General features: G+C 36.0%; 1 protein-coding gene across 4 annotated transcripts in view; it reads left to right on the top strand.

The window, feature by feature from the left end:
- LOC105232711 (connectin) overlaps window positions 1-20357 on the top strand; it is a 137816-nt gene that overhangs the window by 63283 nt on the left and 54176 nt on the right. For all 4 annotated transcript variants that reach the window (XM_049457028.1, XM_011214494.4, XM_049457027.1 and 1 more), the window contains 2 exons: window positions 2855-4021; window positions 7300-7516. In XM_049457028.1, the coding sequence (XP_049312985.1) occupies window positions 3071-4021; window positions 7300-7516 (1168 nt within the window). In that variant the 5' untranslated portion in view covers window positions 2855-3070. The remainder of the gene's footprint in view (window positions 1-2854; window positions 4022-7299; window positions 7517-20357) is intronic.

Below are 20357 nucleotides of genomic sequence, written 5' to 3' on the forward strand. Positions count from 1 at the left end.
TGCTGTGCAAAAGTTTAATCGAAATTATTGAAGAAAGACAAATTGCTTTTCGCTGCAGTTTCATAAGTCATGCTGAGCACAACAAACTCAGCAACACATCGTACACAAGCCCGCACACACATACATATGCACATGCAAATGTATGTGTAAGACAATGCACAATACGACTGAAACTTGTCACACAGACATGTGTAAATATATATGTATATATATTTATGTACATATATACATATGTATATGTCATAAATACTTGAATAGTTGTGCATTCATAAGAAGCAGCAACTAAATGTGTGTGTTGGGAGTCTGGAGCTCTGCTCTGCTTGGCTCATAAAGTAGGAATGCCTGTGTGCTGGAGATTTTTGTCTTTTGCTGTTAAAGGTATTATTCTACCGACTTTCCTGCATACCAACATATTCAAAATCTTAAATGCTTCAATACCAGATGGATACCTATACATCTATACTCGTATAATCAAAAGACCTCTATAATGAACGTTTTTTGCTTCAAGTGCGGGACACTTTCATTGAATGGTAGTTTATGGGCTAGTTGCTGTTCGAAAGGAAGTACTTTTGCAATCAGTTTTAAAATTCATATTCATATATATTGTTTATATACCCCCTATGATTGTGAAAGCAAAAAGTAAGATCAAATATCTTATAAACATAGCAAGTCTGTCAGTTTGCTTGTTCATCTATATGCAGTTGTATATATGTATATAACAGTAAACTCATATGTTCTCACATGCATGCAAATAATCTGCTTCATTTCAATATCCTTTTGTCGCTTTGCTGTCTGCCTTTAATATTTTATTTATCTGCTCCTCTCACATACAAACAGACGTGCAGGCATAGCAGATTATTGTGGGATTTCGTTGTCATATTTGCATTGTGTTTCTCTGGGCTTCAATAAAGCTTTTGTTTTTCAAGCTTTGCTTGAATTCTTTTGAAGCACAAAGAATTGAAAATATTTCTTCGTGTGCTGTGCTGTGCTGTGATCCTTTTAATGTCGCATATTTTTGTATGTAAGTTAAAATATATATACCGAAGGCAAAAAATTGTAAGAAGATGTAGATGTTCTTAAAGTTAAAAAAAATAATTAGAACTAGATTAAAATAATATATTATAAATCTATAAGACTTTTCTTATATATATTATTTCGAAATTACACCTCCTACAATTCTAAGATAATAGTTTCTTAAGAAGACTCAGAAGGGATTCATTTCGTAAATCTTTATTCCTAGCTTTGTCATACTTGAGGTATAATTGCTTCGTTATCATGTAGTTGGTTATTCTAGGCTATTTGTTCAAAAATCGTATAAAGCTCTCTTTTGATCATTGTCAAAGTGAGTTGCATTAACTCAGCCCTGGATTTGTCCAAACAGGCTCCTATCTCGACCAACTTGAAAGTGTTCCAGTGGCCGGAAACCCAAATTATGAACAAGTGGAGTCAAATTGGAGCTCCATCCACTTTGGACTATATGGGGCATTGATATTTGGCATCGAAAGCCAGCAACGCCACCAGAATGTGGTTGCTTTCTGTATTCTCCTCTCATTAGTGAATATAACTCCAAGGTCCGTGACTAGTTATTCTGCTTGGAAGATGTTAATTAAATTTAGCAGACGGAGAGAGAGACAGATGTAAAAATCATTGGAGTATACTCCCGGCCCTTCTCTATAGTCCATTTCGGTTCCACCGGTATCTCTATCCTCCCGTACTAATGTCTTATTTTGCTAAAATATTTAAGAGGTGATCAGAACTATATTTAATATGTTAGAACCTGAAAGCAATAAACATTGATGAATCAGTTAAAATAAAAATATATTAGAATGAATTTTTACTGTCATATTTTTATTAAAAAATATTTTTCAAATTAAAAATCAAGAAAAACAAAATATTTTTACAAGATCTCATTTTTTAAACGCAATATTTTTCGCTTTTTATAATACTCGGTACTGTGTAAAATAAATTTTTTCTGTCCACACGTTTTCCTTTTTCTCTAATTCTACTTTTTTCCTTTTTCATAATGGCATTATTGTTGCACTGTTACTCGTGCTGTTGTTATAATTTATGAGTGTCATAAATCTATGAAAAAGGAAACAATTTTAAGCAATTTAAAAAAGAACACAAATGCCGAGCACAAAGCAAACAAAGTTAAGTGCAAAGGGTCACGGAGTGGGCGAAGGGCAGGAGGGAGCCAAATGAACGTAACGGCAGCACAATACTGTAGTTGGGCAGCAAAGCGAAATCGGCGATTGTGTTTTTGTATTCTTGCCGCTGTTCGGCGGCTTCAACACTGCATTGCACTCCACACACATAGACACAGCGGGCAGGCGACATAAAATAAATAAAAGTTATGTTGCAAATAAATACAATTGCAAGCTTTTTAAATAAAATTGCAAGCTTTATTGGGTACTGAGGGTTTTGAAAGGCAGTCAGTTGATAGTGCGATGTTCACACTTCATGTTGGAGAGGGTGGAGCACAGGGTAGTGTGACTGGTTGTCACTGTCTGTGTCGTAAGTCAAGTGTTATGCGCTGAAAGTTATGGTTGATGTTGTCAGATATGCAAAATTACTTATATATTTAAATGTAATAGTTTTAACGGTAATAGAGTGTAATGTAAACAATCAGTGGTTGACACTGCGTGAAATTTCTAGTATTTTATGCGACTAATTTGCTATTCATTTTGGTAAAATTATTAGCTCATCTTCAAAACAATAATTTTTGTTAGGAAAAGTTCCTTTGAATTTTCGGCGAAAACCTTAATAACTGGTCAGGCACATATGTATATACTACTTTAACAAATGTTAATAAATAATAATTAAATAATATTTTTGTCCTTTGTTCTAATTGCAGATTAACATTTGAAGCTGAATCGATTTTTTCGTATTTGTGAAACGAATTTTGAAAAGTAGAACCGAACAATAATTTGAACAACCAACCCACCTAAAATCCCACAAAAGCGTAACTTAAGCTGAAACTTTTACCCAACAAACAATCTCCACTTATCCGACGAAAATTGTACACATTCTTACCCCAGACATCTAACAAAACACCCAAAACAACAGCAAAATGTGGCCGTCTAACTGTCAACGGCGCACACTGCTCGCCATCACGCTCGTCTGCTTTGCCTGCCTCGTTGCGCCCGCAGCGTCCCGCTCGCGTGACAAAGAAGGGCGTCGTCGCAGCGATCGCCTCTCCGCCGCCTCTTCTACCTCCGCCTCGTCCACCTACTACGCCAGCAGCGGCAGCGTGAACAGCAACTATGCGAGCATACCTTCCTCGGCTACCAGCTCGTATACGGGTCCCATGGACACGACCGGCTTTTGTGTGCGTCGTCGCGATATGAAGCTCATGTGCTACTGCACACCGGACGAGAATCACGTGCCCGTGCTGAAGGCGGAGTGTTGGGTATTCTCAGACATCTTGCCACAGAACGATACAACCTGGACGCGTTTCTTTCAGCAAAAGCGTTTGCGTGAATTGAAATTTGTCATACAAAATCATGGTCGCCTGGACTATATACCAACGCTAGTGTTTGAGTCGTTAAAGAATTTGACCACCATTATTATTGAGTACTCACAGGTGGATGTGGTGAAGAGCAATGCTTTTGCCAATCTACCATATTTGGAGCGTATCATCTTGACCAATAATCATATAGCGGCTTTGGCTCAGGACGCATTCGCTAATCACATACGCTTGCGTGAGTTGAATTTGGAGCATAATCAGATATTTGAGATCGATCGCCACGCTTTTCACAATCTACCACAATGCGAAAAGCTTTTCTTGAATAACAACAATATCTCTAACTTGCATGACAGTCTTTTTGTGGAGATGCCACACCTGGTGTATTTGAATTTGGCGCATAATCAGATATCGGTGCTGACCAGCGACATCTTTAAAGGTCTGGGTAATTTGAATGTGCTGAAGCTGTCGAATAATAACATCAATTTCATCGGTGATACTGTGTTTGCTGAGTTGTGGATCTTGTCGGAATTGGAGTTGGATGACAACAAGATTGAGGTAAGCTGTATTAATGTCTGGTATAAATAATTTGAAATTACGTAGGCTTAAATGTCATAGTTATGATACTTGGAACAATACATAATTTAAGAGCTATTGTCAACTTCTGCTGAAGACTTATTAATTTATTTGGAAATTCAAAACTTAAAAAATTTTAAAAAGCTTTGGAAGCCCCAAAAAAGTTTTAAAAGCTCTTTAAAAGCACCGAAAGCTTCTAAAAAGCTTCGAAAAATAAATCATTAATCAAAAAGTTTTAAAAATTAACTAAAAGCCCATCTAACTGATTTTGATTTCTAAATTCAGTCTATATATAGATAATTCGTAATCCCCTTTTTGCTTATTTACTTATTAAATATTACTTTTGAGAGTAACTTTGGCATTCATTCAAAACTACTAAATACATAAGTTAGAGGAAATAAAGTTTTGAGTTCATAAGCCTCGAGATTTACGAAGATACTGCGAGTTTTGTTGTTTGAGAAACTTCAGTGATCATCACGGGGTGATCTTGAATCCAAACTTGTGAACTGAGCATTGGCTAAAATAAATATGGAATATACATGGTTAGAAAACACAGTGAGAACAAGGCGCTGCTCTTTCTTTAACATAACCGTTTTCCGCTTGAATATATATTAAGCTTGCACTTCTCTGTAATCATTCAAATTATATATGGATAATAAATATGTATATTCTTGCATACGGTCATATGTACCCTCGCAAGTGAATACGAATTGCGAACTCAACCACGACTGAAAGCGTCGCACATAAATATGTGTCAGTAGCTTTCTAACACTTCACAGCAGAGTAGTGGATCAAGCACGTCAAGTGGCGGCATAAGTGCACACACACACTTGCACACAAGTGTAAAACGTTTGTCAAGTACAAATTCTTGTTGCTTATACGCACTGTTGCACCCAGACTTTGCAAGAGTGTCTGTCTGGCGAGTTTTGTTTCAACTAAATTGCGCAGCTGCTTAATGCTCCTATAGCATTGTGGTTAAATAATATTTTATAAATATAATATTTCTTTTCAGTTTCCCTTTAATAAAGTGAACTTGTATATAAAATATTTGTTTGAAAGAACAATCGAGTTCTAGGATTATAAATGTACTTAAAAGTTATAGGCAACTTATGTAAGAAGTAAAGCTATTCATTCCCTTTCTGATCATCCTAAACATAGATATAAAGTAATTATTTTATTAAGCCAAAGGAGCCCCTTCAGCCCAGCAGTAACAAGCCTAAAAAAAGACTACGCCAAAATACATACTTGAATAAATATAAAGGTATATACTTATGTGTATACATGTATAATGGAGAAATTTGCCCGCTAATGTGGGTTGGACACGCCACCTGACAGTTAATAAAGACCGGCGAACATCACTTTCGGCGCAAACATTCCGCTACTTGCACACTTTAACGGCTATGTCCGGTAAGAATAGATGAGTCAGTTCATGTCCAGAGCTAATCAGGAAATAATTAGTTCACATTAAAAATGCCTTAACGGCTGAAAGAGACTTGAATAAAATGCTAAAATGGCCGCAAAGGGTATACTCAGTAGCTGAGTAGCTGAGTGAGCGCGAGCGAGTGAGTGATTAAGTTACTTAATAGCTTTGTTTGGCTGGAATTAAAGCAGAAATAAAAGGCGAAAATTTACACTTTTTGCCAGCAATTAAATAATTTAATGACTCGCAGACGTGCTCTTTGTGTGCGCCAAAGATCGTAAATGGCGCTGAAGTGAGTAGTAATTTCATGCCAACCTAACCGTTTAAGAAGCCACACGGACTCAAGGGCAGCAATATTCTCACACATATAAGCGTTAAGACACTAATATACACATTTATGCTGGTGTAGGTAATAAGAGGAGTGGCTGTAACTTTTTATTGCCGAAAAATATTAGTTTTTACGCTTTATTAATTAAGTATCATAAACGCAAAGCTGTGATTTTAATTCCTCTCGAAAATTATTTTATGAAAGCTAAGTCCATTTTGAGTGGTAATTAAATTTAATTACAACTATATGAATATAACTCTTGAAGAAGCACAAAAATAAAAATAAAAATACTTTTAAAGGAAAGCTGGTTTTAAACGTAAAATAATATGAATTGATGAAAAATTACATTTGTAGAAAAAAATATAATACAATAAAAACTATAACATTTGTTGTACCAAAGCTATAATACCCTTCACATATACTATCTATTCCGTATAAGAACATTGATCGCTCAGTTTCTATGACCCCACTTGGTTTAGTGACTTGATCTGAACAATTTCTTCGAAGATTGCGTTATTTTCTTAGCAATAACCCATACCGAACTTCATGAAGATACCTGATAAAATGTAAAAGCTTACTATACAAGCATTTTATTTCGCCTTTTCAGTTTATATGACAGCTAAAAACCATATAGACCCGATATCGGCCATTCCGACAAGTGCGCAGTTTCTTAGAGAGAACAAGACATTTACTAAATTCCACATCGATATCTCAAGAACTCAGGGACTAGTTGTTGACGCTTCTTCTCCTGACATTTCCGTTTGAGTATTACAATCATCGAAGCAAATTTGCTTTTTTATACAAATTAGTTTTATATTTTCAATTGTTAAATCACTAAAATTCATTATTTTATCTTTCAGAACTTATTTAGTGTATAATAAATACATAATAGGTTTGGAAACTGTGCTTAAGGTTTGTATCTTTACTAGCAAAAAGTATGCGCCTAATGGTAGATTACATCTAATTGACGATTTTGTTCTTTTAATGGTAGTAAGAGTGAAGAAATACAAAATAGAAGAAGAAAAACAAAAAATATTCGTTGTACTATATATTCAAAACAACTACGATAAAGATAGTTTTGGAACAAACCGAGCGATTGGTAGGTGAACAATAATGTAATACCCTGTTCAAGCGAGTAATATGGTAGAGGACAGTAATAGTATCGCCATGAAAATTAACTAAATTTACATTTAAGTACATACGTTTAAGCATAAGTACATCCTTCTAGAAAATATAAATATATATACAAATATGAATACAGTTTCCGTATCATACAAAAATTCTACTGATATTCATCCATCACATAAATAATTTTTAGATCACATAATGCATTATATTACCACAAATCTTAAAATCTAGCAGAAACAAAACATAACATTTTATGAATCTTTTCTACCTGTCATTCATAAAATCCAGCTATGATAATATTAGCCCATTTTAGTGTAATAGCATATGCGCCAGCTTGTGTGTAAAGAAACGTCTATAAAATCCCTTTATTTGACTTAATTACAGCGCATTTCGGAACGTGCTCTCGACGGCTTGAATACGCTAAAAACGCTGAATCTTCGCAATAACAAGCTAAAGAAACTCGATAACGGACTACTACGTGGCACACCCGCACTCCTCAACATCAATGTGCAGAGCAACGAGTTGGAGACTTTGACATTTTATACATTCCAGCCAATTATGGATAATTTGGTCAACAGCACAAGTGAACTGCTGCTGTCAGGTGAGTTTAGCGCTACGAAAGTTACGTGAATGTTTAATATTTGACATGGAAATACTGATCTACATACATACTTATATGTTATATGCCTTAAGTCAATTAGCAGACAGTCCACATTGCTTCTTGGTCAAATATTCCGCAAGTTCTCTCATTAAATTATCGCACAGTCAGTTACTAAAGCCGACATTCGCAAATATTTGCATTATAATGAGCGTATGTGTGTATGTGTGCGCATATGGCCAACTGCTGACGTGTCATTTGTAAATTTGTCGATATGGCTGCGTCATGTAGATGTGTATGTGTGAGTAGTTATATTCGTTGTTCTTTGCTAATTACACTCACTTGTCGTCGGCCAGACTCTCCCTCCACGCGACTATAGTACGTGTCCGTGATGACAGACGCTTGAATGTCGGCTATTTGTAAATTTCTTTTCATCCAACTGTCCTACGTGTTTTGCATGCAAAAGCGACGGTAATGTTTCTGCAGTCACTGAAAGAATAGCTGAGTAAGCTAGGTTGCGGGTGTGCGTGTGGGTGTGATGTAAATTCACTATTTTAAAATTAAAACCAACAAATCAAGCGCTTTTTTATAGAAATCGGTCGGCTGAAAAAGTATATGTAAGCCTATAAACTTGTTAAGGTCTCTAGGGATTAAATACTTCATGGTTAAAAAATTAGACTTTTGTCTTAGACTAGAAGATTATTAAATCCATTTTCAAAAATATTTCTAACTTTAATATTTTTTAAACATTTGTGGCCTCTTAAATAGATTCTTATGATTTAATCAATATAAAAAGAGTTTTGAAAGCCATTAAATAACTTTGGAAAATATATTTTTTGATTATTTTTGGAATTCTAAATAGATTTACAGGTGATGTAGAATTTTCAAAAACTTGAACTTAGTTTAATTAGTATTAAAAGAGTTTTGAAAGATTACAAAAAAATCGAGAAATATATTTGCTGAATACTTTTGGATTCTCCAATAAATTATTAAGGTTTAGTCTCTACTGAAAGTGTCCTGAACGCGTTTAGAAAGTTTTGAGGATTAAATTACTATTGTAAGAGGTTTGAAATCTTTTAAATGCTTCAAAAATAATATTTTTCGATAATTTTTAGCTTGTAAAATATAATTCTAGGATTTTATAGGTTTAAAAGCTTTTAAAGAGCATTGAAAAATTAATTTGTTAAACACCTTTGCCTTCTTAAATAATTTTTTAGGCTTAGCACTAGTTCTCAAAGCTTTCAAAAGCTTTATAAATGATTATAGGCTGAAAGCGATCAAAATTAAGTGGTTTTATAATAAAGCTTAAAAATGCGGACATATACTCATATCGGACCAATATAGCATATAGCTGCCTTACAAACTAATCGATCAAACTGAAGTTTATGATCTTTTTATACCCTTTCATGCATGGGGAATTCTCCTTTTAAGGGTATTATAGTTCGGTATTTCCGAAGATACATTTTCTTGTTTTTATTATAATAACAATTAATATTATTAGTAACGTTCGCGTTTTCCTGCACTGTCCCTAAAAAGCTTCTACCAAATAATATAATACACATGACCATGTCTATGTATGTGTACACCTATAATATATGGTATGTATGTCTATGAGGTCATAAAAAATTGTCTCACATTGCTACACACATCTCAACGCTTCGTTGCTTGGCGTTTATGTGAACTAGTTGGACGTGACGGCGAGAATTGCACTCATTAAGGAAATGTTAAATCGTCATTGCTAGAATGAGCATTTCCGTTGACATTTGCCGCCTGCTGCCTGCCGCTTGCCACATACCACTTACGGCAGTTTTCATGTGGCACGGTGCAGTGACCAGTGCTGAACTCCGCTGCCAATGTGAGTGGGAAAAGACTAGAAACCAACAAAAACAAAAACTGCGGCTGTAAACCACATGCAACCATGTTTGGATACAAACAAACAAACATAGCGCTACATCTGACTCGTTAATGTCCTTTGCTGCCACTATAATTTGCCACAGTTGAAGGTGTCGAAGGTGCCAAATGGCAAATATTGTAACAGTGACTTTTATTTGACTATGATTGCATATGCAGCTGATTGACTGGAATACTAATAGAGAATTTGAAGTGAATTAATAATAAACACCTAAAATTTTATTTTATTTACACACCCAAACAATAGCAACAAATTACTGGCAGTGGCAGGCACCCGGTGCTTGCAGCTGCCACTTTTCACACAAAATTTCCAATCAACTGAAATTGTCAGAGTAGGCCAACACACGCGTGCACACACACACACACACACACACATGCATACGAATAGAAATAATTTTGCTAAACGTTTTGTAATTTTCCAAATTCATGTTATATACTTACACATAATTACTTAAATATAAACATACATATGTATATGTACATGCACCGCTAAACGAAAACCAATAAAACGTAATACAAAATAATGCAACAACAAATAATAAAGACACTTGCTTGACAACAACATGTGCAGCAACAATGCATTCATTGGCGATCAGGACAACCGCCAAATCACCTGACAAATGTTTGTAGGTAATGTTGTTGTTGTCATAGCAGTGATGAACAAACTAAAGAGCGACCGTTAAATGGTCCGATTAAGCAAACAACAAATTGTAAGGATAGCGGATATAAAATATTTTACTCATTACTATAAATAGGCTAAGCACTTAGAAATAATTGGGAATTGTAGTTTCGGATGTCAAAGAATAAAGACATATTATTCTTACTCGTGGACTTTTATTTTTCTTTAACTGGCGCAGTCGGTTACTGCTATAGCCTAAAAGTGTTGAAAACGAAGGTGTTTAAAATTTATACCGCAGAAACAACGCAGGCAATAAAAAGTTAATTTTATAAAAAATTTAAACAATTAAAGAAATAAAAAGTGTTGAAAACAAAGGCATATTTTTTGCTGCAGAAACAACACAGACAGTGAACATTTATTAAATAAAAAAAGAAAAATATAAGAAACTGTGCGAGTGCAAAAACTTTGAACAAATTAAATTCACATTATAAAGTTTATAAAACTAATGAATCAACCGAAATACTTTTTACCACGGTGAACCTTAAACAAAGTGAAGGCAAAAAGTTTTTGAGCAATTATATTGCTCTTGAAAGTATTGTTAACTCTGAAAGTAGTGACTTCTTGGTTTTTGAATCAAAAAAAAAAAAGTTAAAAAAAAAACTTTAAAATCTACAAAAACTTTTTACAACGTAGTACAAAAATAAATAATTTAACAATGGCTGATGAAAATTTGCCAGATAACGCTACCATGGCTCAATGCCTTAGTGCGATCACAAGGCTTTTGGCCCAATCAGCGGCGCAGCAATCAACATCCTTAAGAAATAAAATTGAAAGGGATTTAAAATATTTACCCCCTTTCAATGGTGAATCGAAAATGCTACCTGCATTTATTAACTCAGTTGATCGAGTTATGCTGGATTATGAGTCGCAGAAAGAATTAACTTTTCAAATTGTGTTCGACTTGAAAATACAAGGAGATGCCAAAAATTATTTGCAACTGGACAGACCAGCAGACTGGGATACTTGCAAGAAGAAGTTGAAGCAGCACTTCAAATCATCAAAGGACCAGATGCAGTTAACTAGGGATATAACGTTACTTAGAGTAAGTTCTATTTTAGATTTAAGCAAAAAAGTGAAAGCCATTATAAATGAAATAACTGAATTTTGTGCATTTGATGATAATGGTGTAACGATGAGGGAGATTTTTTCCGGAATGTTAATCCAAAGGATTAAACAGTTAGCTTCTGGAACTTTTGCATATGCAATTAGAAATATGATTAGTTTAGCCAGTACTGAGGCTACCATTCATGAATTCATAGGAATGGATGAAGGAAATTTAAATACTTTTTTTTTAATAAAGAATAATTCAAAAAAACTATTCAAGCAATAAATTTCAAAATCAATTTAACAGCGAACAAAGCTATCAACAAAATAATACAAGTAGTTTTAGGGATCAAAATAGTATCAGCAGACCTTCTAGCCAAAATGTAGTTACTAATAATAACCTTCGTAGGGGTAATAGCGGAAATTTTACCAATCAAGCTTCATTTTCATTTTCTAATCAATTAAATAGTCAAAGGCCAAATCCTGGCAGTTCCAATAGACGTAATAATAATAGCTATAATAATAATAATACACAGCAAACCAGGCAATCAGTTATTCCAATGGAAGTAGATACAGTAAGTCATACTGAAGAAGAAAGAAACGATACAGAAGAAATTTTTTTTTTTAAATTAGCCTCGGATTTTACAAAAATATATATAAAAATTACTTTATTTAATAAACAATGGATAGCACTAGTAGACACAGGATCAACTTTAAGCATACTTAAGGAAAGCAGTTTTAATAAATTTGATTTACCTAAAATTAATGAAAAAGAAAAAACTATATTAAATACAATTAATGGCGTGGTCAGTAATCCTAGTAAAAAGGTAATTACACCATGTCCAAATGAGTTTAGTGCTCCACAAAATGCTAGAATGAAATGGATAATGTTGCAATTTAATAAACCATTTGATTTAATACTAGGTATGGATTGGATAGTAAAAAATGTAAAAAGTATAGATGTAGAAAATTTCGAAATTAAATTAGGTAATAATATATGTCTTCCTTTTTTATCAAAAATAATGCAAAATTATGGAGAAGTTATGGAAATTAGTGAAGACCCAACTATAGATTTAAGTCACTTGAATAACCAAGAAAAACAAGTAATTAATAAACTTTTGAAAAAATTTAGTAAATTAATATATAGAGAAGGTGATAGTTTAACTAATACAAATTCAATTGTTCATGAAATAAGGACTATTAGTAATCAACAAATTAACTCAAGAGTTTATAGATTACCACCAAAAACACGAAGAGGAAGTTAGGAAACAAATTAATGAAATGGAAACACAAGGGATCATAAGGAAGAGCAGAAGCAAGTACAGCTCTCCTATTATAGTTGTACCAAAAAAGAAAGATAAGTCTGGTATTCAAAAGTATAGAATTGTAGTGGATTATAGGAGGCTAAATCAACTTACTATTGATGATAAGTATCCTTTGCCTAATATCGACAGTATTTTAGATAAATTAGGTAAAGCGCAATACTTCAGCACATTGGATTTAGCAAAGGGTTACCACCAGATATTAATGGCAGAAAAGGATATTGAGAAAACAGCATTTGTAGCACCATCTGGATTGTATGAGTATGTTAGAATGCCATTTGGACTCAAAAACGCCCCTGCGACGTTTCAGAGATTAATTAATGAAGTTCTGAGAGAATATATTAATAAAATCTGTGTGGTATACCTGGATGACATCCTTATATTTTCCACCTCTCTAGAAGAGCATGAAATATCCTTACAGAAAATTTTTTCCAAATTACAAGAGCATAATTTAAAAATCCAACCCGAAAAGTGTAGTTTTCTTCAAAAAGAAACTCCTTTTTTAGGTCATATTTTAACGGCAAATGGAATAAAACCAAATCCAAACAAAATCGAAATAATACAAAACTTACAGATTCCAAAACTGAAAAGCAATTAAAAGGATTTCTAGGTATAACGGGTTACTACCGTAAATTTATTAAGGATTATTCAAAGATTGCGTATCCAATGATAAAGTATTTGAAAAAGGATTATAAAATTAATATAAATGATCCACAATATATAGCAAGTTTTGAGAATCTTAAAGCATTAATATCTTCTCATCCTATTTTAAAATATCCTGAATATGACAAGGAATTTGTCATTACAACTGATGCTAGTGATTACGCGATTGGGGCAGTTTTATCCCAACAAGGACATCCGGTATGTTACATATCCAGGACCCTTAATAATCACGAGCAAAATTATAGTACAACGGATAAGGAATTCCTTGCAATTATTTATGCTGTTACTTACCTCAGGCCATATATATATGGAAAAAAATTTCGCATTGTTACAGACCATTGTCCTATAAAATATCTTAATAATAAATATAAAGGCAAAGAATGTTCCCCTCGTCATCAACGATGGCTTTTAAAGCTGCAAGAATTTAATTACGAAATTGAGTATTTAAATGGTAAAGAAAATAAGGTGGCAGACTTTTTAAGTCGTTTAGAAAATTCTCCAAAAATAAACGAAAATAATTCTAATGAATCGAATTTCGAAATGTCAGAAACTATTCATTCAGCAGCAGAAGAGCTTTTAGAGCATATTATTATAAAAGAGGAAATAGTAAATAAATACAAAATTCAAATAATATTAACATTTAGTCCTTCATTTGATGTAAAAGTAGTGCATAAAAGAAAAATTATTCAAATAAATCCACTTGAAAATGAAACAATCATTAGAAATATTTTGAAGAATAATATTAAAATGGGTAGAATAGGAATTTTTTCTGAAGTATCAGATAAAGATTATCATAAAATACAACAAATATTAATTTCAATGTTTTCTCATGATAATAAAATCAATTTTGTTAAATGTACCCAAAGAGTAACTGAAATAGAAAATGAAGAAATACTGCACAAACAAATAGCTTTATACCATAACAATGAGTCTATGCACAGTGGTATCAATGAGACATATCATACGTTAAAAAACAAAATTTATTTTCCAAAATTAAAAGAACAAATACAACTTATTATTAATAATTGCGAAAAATGTCAACAAATTAAATATTCAAGAAAACCGATTAGACCTCTATTTCATTTTACTGAAACGGCAACGAAAAAAAATCAAATTATCCATATAGATATATTCCATTTTAAAAAGTTATCGTTTGTTACGTTTATTGATAAGCTTACAAAATTCGCTACAGCTTACACCATTACTGATCGAAATTGGCGCTCAAAGAAAGCGATTATAGTAGAACAATTCGCGAAATTTGGTAAACCCAGTAAAGTTATAATGGACAATGAGTTTAGGGCTGAACAACTTATTGAGTATTTTAAAAAGGAAGGTATTGAGGTCCATTTAACGAAGCCTAACAGCCATACCGGTAACGCGGACATTGAGAGGCTGCACTCAACCCTGTTAGAAAAGCTAACGGGAATTGATGACCCAAGTCTCTCAACCGAAATGCGGATGCAGCTAGCCATGGGTAATTACAATGACCGATTCCATTCCACTATAAAATGTTCCCCAAGAATGGCTCAAAATAATATTGATCCAAAAATCTTGCATGATAATATAAATAAAGTAAAACAAAGAGTAATAAATAAAAGAAATAAAACCAGAGAAGACTATAAGGAAGGTAGAGAAATAGGTCCAATTAAAAATTATAAAAGAGTGCGGCACAAAGACAAACCTTACTTTAGAATAAACCCACTAAGCAACGTCCATTTATCTAATATAAAAAGGCCTTTGAAACATGAAAAAAATGAAACTCGAGATACTAATGACTCTATTGTTGATGACAATTCAAGCATAATAGCACTAGCAGGAGACATGGATTAAGATTGCGAGTTAAAAAATAAATAAACAAAAATTTTCGTACACATACATATATTTACATAATTGAAAAAAAAAAAAAAAATATATATACATTTTTAATATGAAAAACCTACATATCTTTTACCTTATTCACTTACACCAATATCATTCAAATATTAGATAAGTTAAGCTATTTACATATGGACATAATTTTCAAATTGTTCTTTATTTTAAGCTTAATCGAAAATAAAAATACATGAATTAATACATAATCAAAATAGTTAGTAAACTTAGCTTAAAAAAAAAAATATGTATATAAATAAATAAAAAGAATATGGGGTAGTTCTTTAAGCAGCCCTGGGGGAGTTATATGTACATACATGTACATATGTACATATGTACATATATATACATATATATATATATATATAAATAATTTACAAACATACTTATTATATACTTACACATAATTACTTAAATATAAACATACATATGTATATGTACATGCACCGCTAAACGAAAACCAATAAAACGTAATACAAAATAATGCAACAACAAATAATAAAGACACTTGCTTGACAACAACATGTGCAGCAACAATGCATTCATTGGCGATCAGGACAACCGCCAAATCACCTGACAAATGTTTGTAGGTAATGTTGTTGTTGTCATAGCAGTGATGAACAAACTAAAGAGCGACCGTTAAATGGTCCGATTAAGCAAACAACAAATTGTAAGGATAGCGGATATAAAATATTTTACTCATTACTATAAATAGGCTAAGCACTTAGAAATAATTGGGAATTGTAGTTTCGGATGTCAAAGAATAAAGACATATTATTCTTACTCGTGGACTTTTATTTTTCTTTAACTCGCGCGGTTCGTAATTGACAGAGAGTGGCGCCTAGTCCGTCGGTCCCTTTTGTTATTTTTTGTGCGGTGTCCTCATGAGTGTTGAATTCGTGATGCGTTGGTGTGTGTGGGATGAAATGATGACGTGTGGAGTTGGTGTGTGTGCGATGAGAGGATGATGTGTGGAGTTGGTGTGTGTGCGATGAGAAGATGTTGTGTTGAGTATGGTGTGTATGCGATGAGAAGATGATGTGTTGAGTATGGTGTGTATGCGATGAGAAGATGATGTGTTGAGTATGGTGTGTATTGTGGGGTGTAGATGTATTATTTTGAGAGGGGGGTCAGGTGCTCATTTAGCCATCCCGGCCCCCCTAAACGACTGTTTAGCCCAACAGGCGCTGCAGCTGTTGCAGCGTTGCCACAACGCTGCTCAGACCCGTAGATCGGCGAGGTGTGGTGGCCCAGGCTGTCGACGCCGCAACGAGGGTCCGTCGCGCTGGTGTGCGCCACGAGCTGCGGGCTGGAGTCGGGGCATGCGGCCGCGATGGAGGGGTGACCGATTCACTTCGCGAGCCGCGCTACGATGTAGCAGCGTGTGATGCGGCCTGTGGCATATTTGGCACCGCCATCGTGACTCACACTCCGGAGTCAGATGTCTATGTGACAGGCAGTTGTGGCAGTGTCCGTGTGCTTGTGCAACTTGTTGCCTTTGCACGGGTCGCATACCCCTAAATATCCCACAATGATGCAGGCGATGTGGGCGCCGACAGATGGGACACCTTAGGGTCTCCGAAGTTCGTGCTACAGACGCAGTTGCCGGTACATGTGCCGGCGTGGTTGCCGGTGCAGTTGCCACCACAGTTCGGGGCGCTGGAGTAGGCCCGGTGCGTGGCGCATTGGTAGCCCGAGGTGTTGACGTGGTTGCGACTGGTGTATCAACATCCATGGTGATCTGTGTAGGGAAGATTATTGATTTTAAATCTATCATACAATTAAATATGGACCATCGTGCCACGATATGTGGCATGAATGGGTCGTCGTAATGATTGACCAATTTGTGTTAGTTTTCTTCGTTCGACGGTTTGTTATTTTTTGGCGATCGGTTATATTTTGACGGTTTGCTATTTGCGTACTTTCTCGCGTTTTATTGGTTTCATTTATTGTGTAGCGATAATACCGGTTGATTTTTGAGGTTTTCGGATTCGCGATCATCGGAAGTTGGCAGAAAGCATAGCTTCACGAGCGGTCGGGTTAGTGTTCCGTTTTGCGTACGGAGATCCACGACTCGTATGTGACCGTCGGAGCCATAATGTAGCTTTTCAATGCGGCCAAGCCGCCACTCGGTTGGGGGTAGACATTCATCGTGGATGAGGACACAGTCTCCAAGTTTAGGCGCCTGTTCAGGAGTCTTCCAGCGGTATCTTTTGTGGAGATCCTTTATATATTCGTCCTTTCATCGGCGGCTGAAATCATGATGGAGAATTTTAATTCGTTCCCATCGATTTAATAGAGGATAGCGACTCCACGCCTGGCTCAGGAATGGCCAGGATGGGTGCTCCTTTAGAAAATGCCCTGGAGTTAAGGCGGTGGAAAATCTGAGGGGTCTTGCGATTGTACTGTGAGTGGCCGTGAATTGAGAACGGCTTCAATTCGATTTAATAGCGTCGTGAACTCTTCGTAATTGAATTTATAATTTCCAGCTACCCGTTTGAAATGGGTTTTGAAGCTTTTTACAGCTGAGTCCCATAAACCGCCCATATGAGGAGCGCGTGGGGTATAAATTGCCAATTGATACCTTGAGGGGCGTACTTTTTGTACGATGTCGGGTGACACTTGTTATTTAAAAAATCCACAAATTGCTTTTCTGTGGCGTCAGTTGAGCTCCGATAAAGGTTTTGCCATTATCGCTCATGATTTTTGATGGGTAGCCACGTCGAGCGACGAAGCGAGCAAATGCCGCGAGAAAAGCATCCGTCGTCAGATTACTACATAGCTCAAGATGTACTGCCTTTGTCGTGAAACATACAGCCACATAGCCTTTCATGAGAGTGGGAGACCTTAACATGGACGCCTTTACTTGGAAAGGCCCAGCAAAATCAACACCTGTTGTGGTGAAAGGCAGAGCGAAATTGCAGCGTTCCGGGGGAAGTGCTGCCATAATCTGCGTTCGCATCTTCTGTTTGTGCACTTCTTGATTTGCGGCTTAAGACGGGGGATATAATACTCCTGGCGTACCATCTGTTGCATGAGACGATGTTCGGCGTGTAGCATTAAGATGTGGATGTAGTGGAGGAACAGTGTGGCAAATGATGACCTCTCTGGGATTATTATGGGATGGCGTTCGTTATATGTTAGGCTCGAATTAGCAAGCCGACCATTGGCACGAAGCAGACCTTTCGTGTCCAGAAATGGGTTGAGGACTAAGAGTGAGCTCTTTTTATCAATCGGCTTCGATTCTCTTAGTAGGGATATATCGCGGCTGAAATAGCGCGTTTGTGTATATGTTATTAGTGCGACCTTTGCCTTTTGTAACTCTAGGTGCGTCACTGTGTTGCATGGGAAATTATGTGATCCCTTAACTTTGCTTTTGAGTTGTTCTATAAATTTGAACACATAAGCAACTATTCTGAGAGCACTTGGAAACGATGAAAATCGTTCAAGGATGTCGGTATCATCCAATAATGTATGAAAGGAGGCGATTTTTCGACCTTCTGGGGCGATAATGTTGCGCATGGGGGATTGTGGCCAAGAATCAGGAGATTCTATCAACCATCGGGGGGCATTCCACCAGAGGGTAGTAGTGGCAAGGTGCAGTGGCTTGCACCCTCTTGTACCTAGATCGGCAGGATTGTCAGCACTGGCTACGTGACGCCACGTGGCTGATCCCACTAGGTCAAGAATTTGAGACGTTCGGTTAGAAATATACGTCTTCCATGCATGTGGTGGTTTTTCCAACCAGGCTAGTACAATTTCTGAATCGGACCACATATATAGTTTGCATTTTGTCATATTTAAATGCATTTGCACCATGGCTACTAATTTTGAAAGCAGTAGTGCGCCACATAACTCAAGTCGTGGGAGACTTATAGTTTTTAAAGGTACCACCTTTGCTTTTGCTACTAATAAGTGGCTTGTGGTCGTGGTATCACTTTGCGTGCGCACATAGATAGTGGCGCAGTATGCCTTTTCTGAGGCGTCACAAAAGCCATGTAATTCGACTTTGTGTTCGGGGGAGTAGTTTACCCATCGTGGAATTTGTATCTGAGAAATGTCATTCAGATTTTTTGCGAACTGGGACCATTTTTCTAAGCGAAGAGGTTTCACTAGTTCGTCCCAGTCGGTTCCATCTAGCCATAATTCTTGTATTAAGATTTTCGCCTGGATCATAATTGGCGAAAGCCATCCTGCGGGGTCGAAAAGTTTTGCCACCGAGGATAAAATCTGCCTTTTCGTTATGGCTGATAATGCGGATATGGACTCTGTCGTGTATGAGAACTGGTCCGATATCGCAATCCATTGGATGCCTAGCGTTTTTGTTGTACTTTCCTTTTCGAATATAAGGAAATTAGTGTCCAACAAATTTTCGTTTGGAATATTTTTGAGTATATTCGGGTGATTTGCCGTAATCTTTTTTAATGGAAACCCTGCGGATGTGAGGGCTTGGATTACTTGTGATAATGATTCGTATGCTTGTGGAAGACTGTGACTTCCAGACAGAATACCGTCTACATACGTTTGTGTTTTTAACACCTGGGTCGCCAGAGGAAATTCTGACTTGGTGTTTTCTGCCAATTCGTGGAGCGTTCGAATGGCTAAATATGGGGCACAGACAGTTTACGCCAAAGGTAACTGTTTTTAATTTAAAGTCGCGCTAATGGACTGGTGGGGGGGGTCTCTTCGGAACATAATACGTTGAAAATCCTTGGTCGTCTTTATGTACGCCCTATTTGCCGATACATTTTTTCAACGTCCCCATTGAAAACGTATTTGTATGTACGCCAATTTAGTATGAGGAGCATTAAATCTGGCTGGCTGAAGCGTGGGTCCCGTAAATAAAATGTCATTTAGGGAATATTCCCCGAACTTGATGATTTTGACGCATTAAAGACAACTCTTACTTTTGTTGTTTTTTTGTCTGGCTTTACTACTGCATGGTGTTGTGGCAGATTTAGATATAAAGGAGTAGTACTTGCCGTTGACAGATTTTCTCCGCCTGGTTCTACCTCCTCCATGTGATCTAAATGGAGGTATTCTTCATAACACACCATCATATTCAGATTTGAGTTGCGCCTTTTTTTAAGTAGGTTTCTTTCCATACTTAGAAAAAACTGCTGAATTGCAGAGGGTCGCGAGAGTGACCTAAGGCGAGTGTGTTAGGAAATTGTTGCTTAAGTGGTAGTCGTACGGCCGTACGACGTACCGACCATTTTCTGATCTAGTAGTTGTGGCTTTGTAAAAATCCTCACAATACTGATCTTCAGGGGTTGTGACTGATATGGGGGGGAGTTCTTCTAGTTCCCAAAACTTTCTCAATTGTGAATTGAGGTACTCATTTGAGACTTCCTCA

The sequence above is a fragment of the Bactrocera dorsalis genome, chromosome 5 (genome assembly GCF_023373825.1).
Source record: "Bactrocera dorsalis isolate Fly_Bdor chromosome 5, ASM2337382v1, whole genome shotgun sequence".
NCBI classification, from domain to species: Eukaryota; Metazoa; Arthropoda; class Insecta; order Diptera; family Tephritidae; genus Bactrocera; species Bactrocera dorsalis.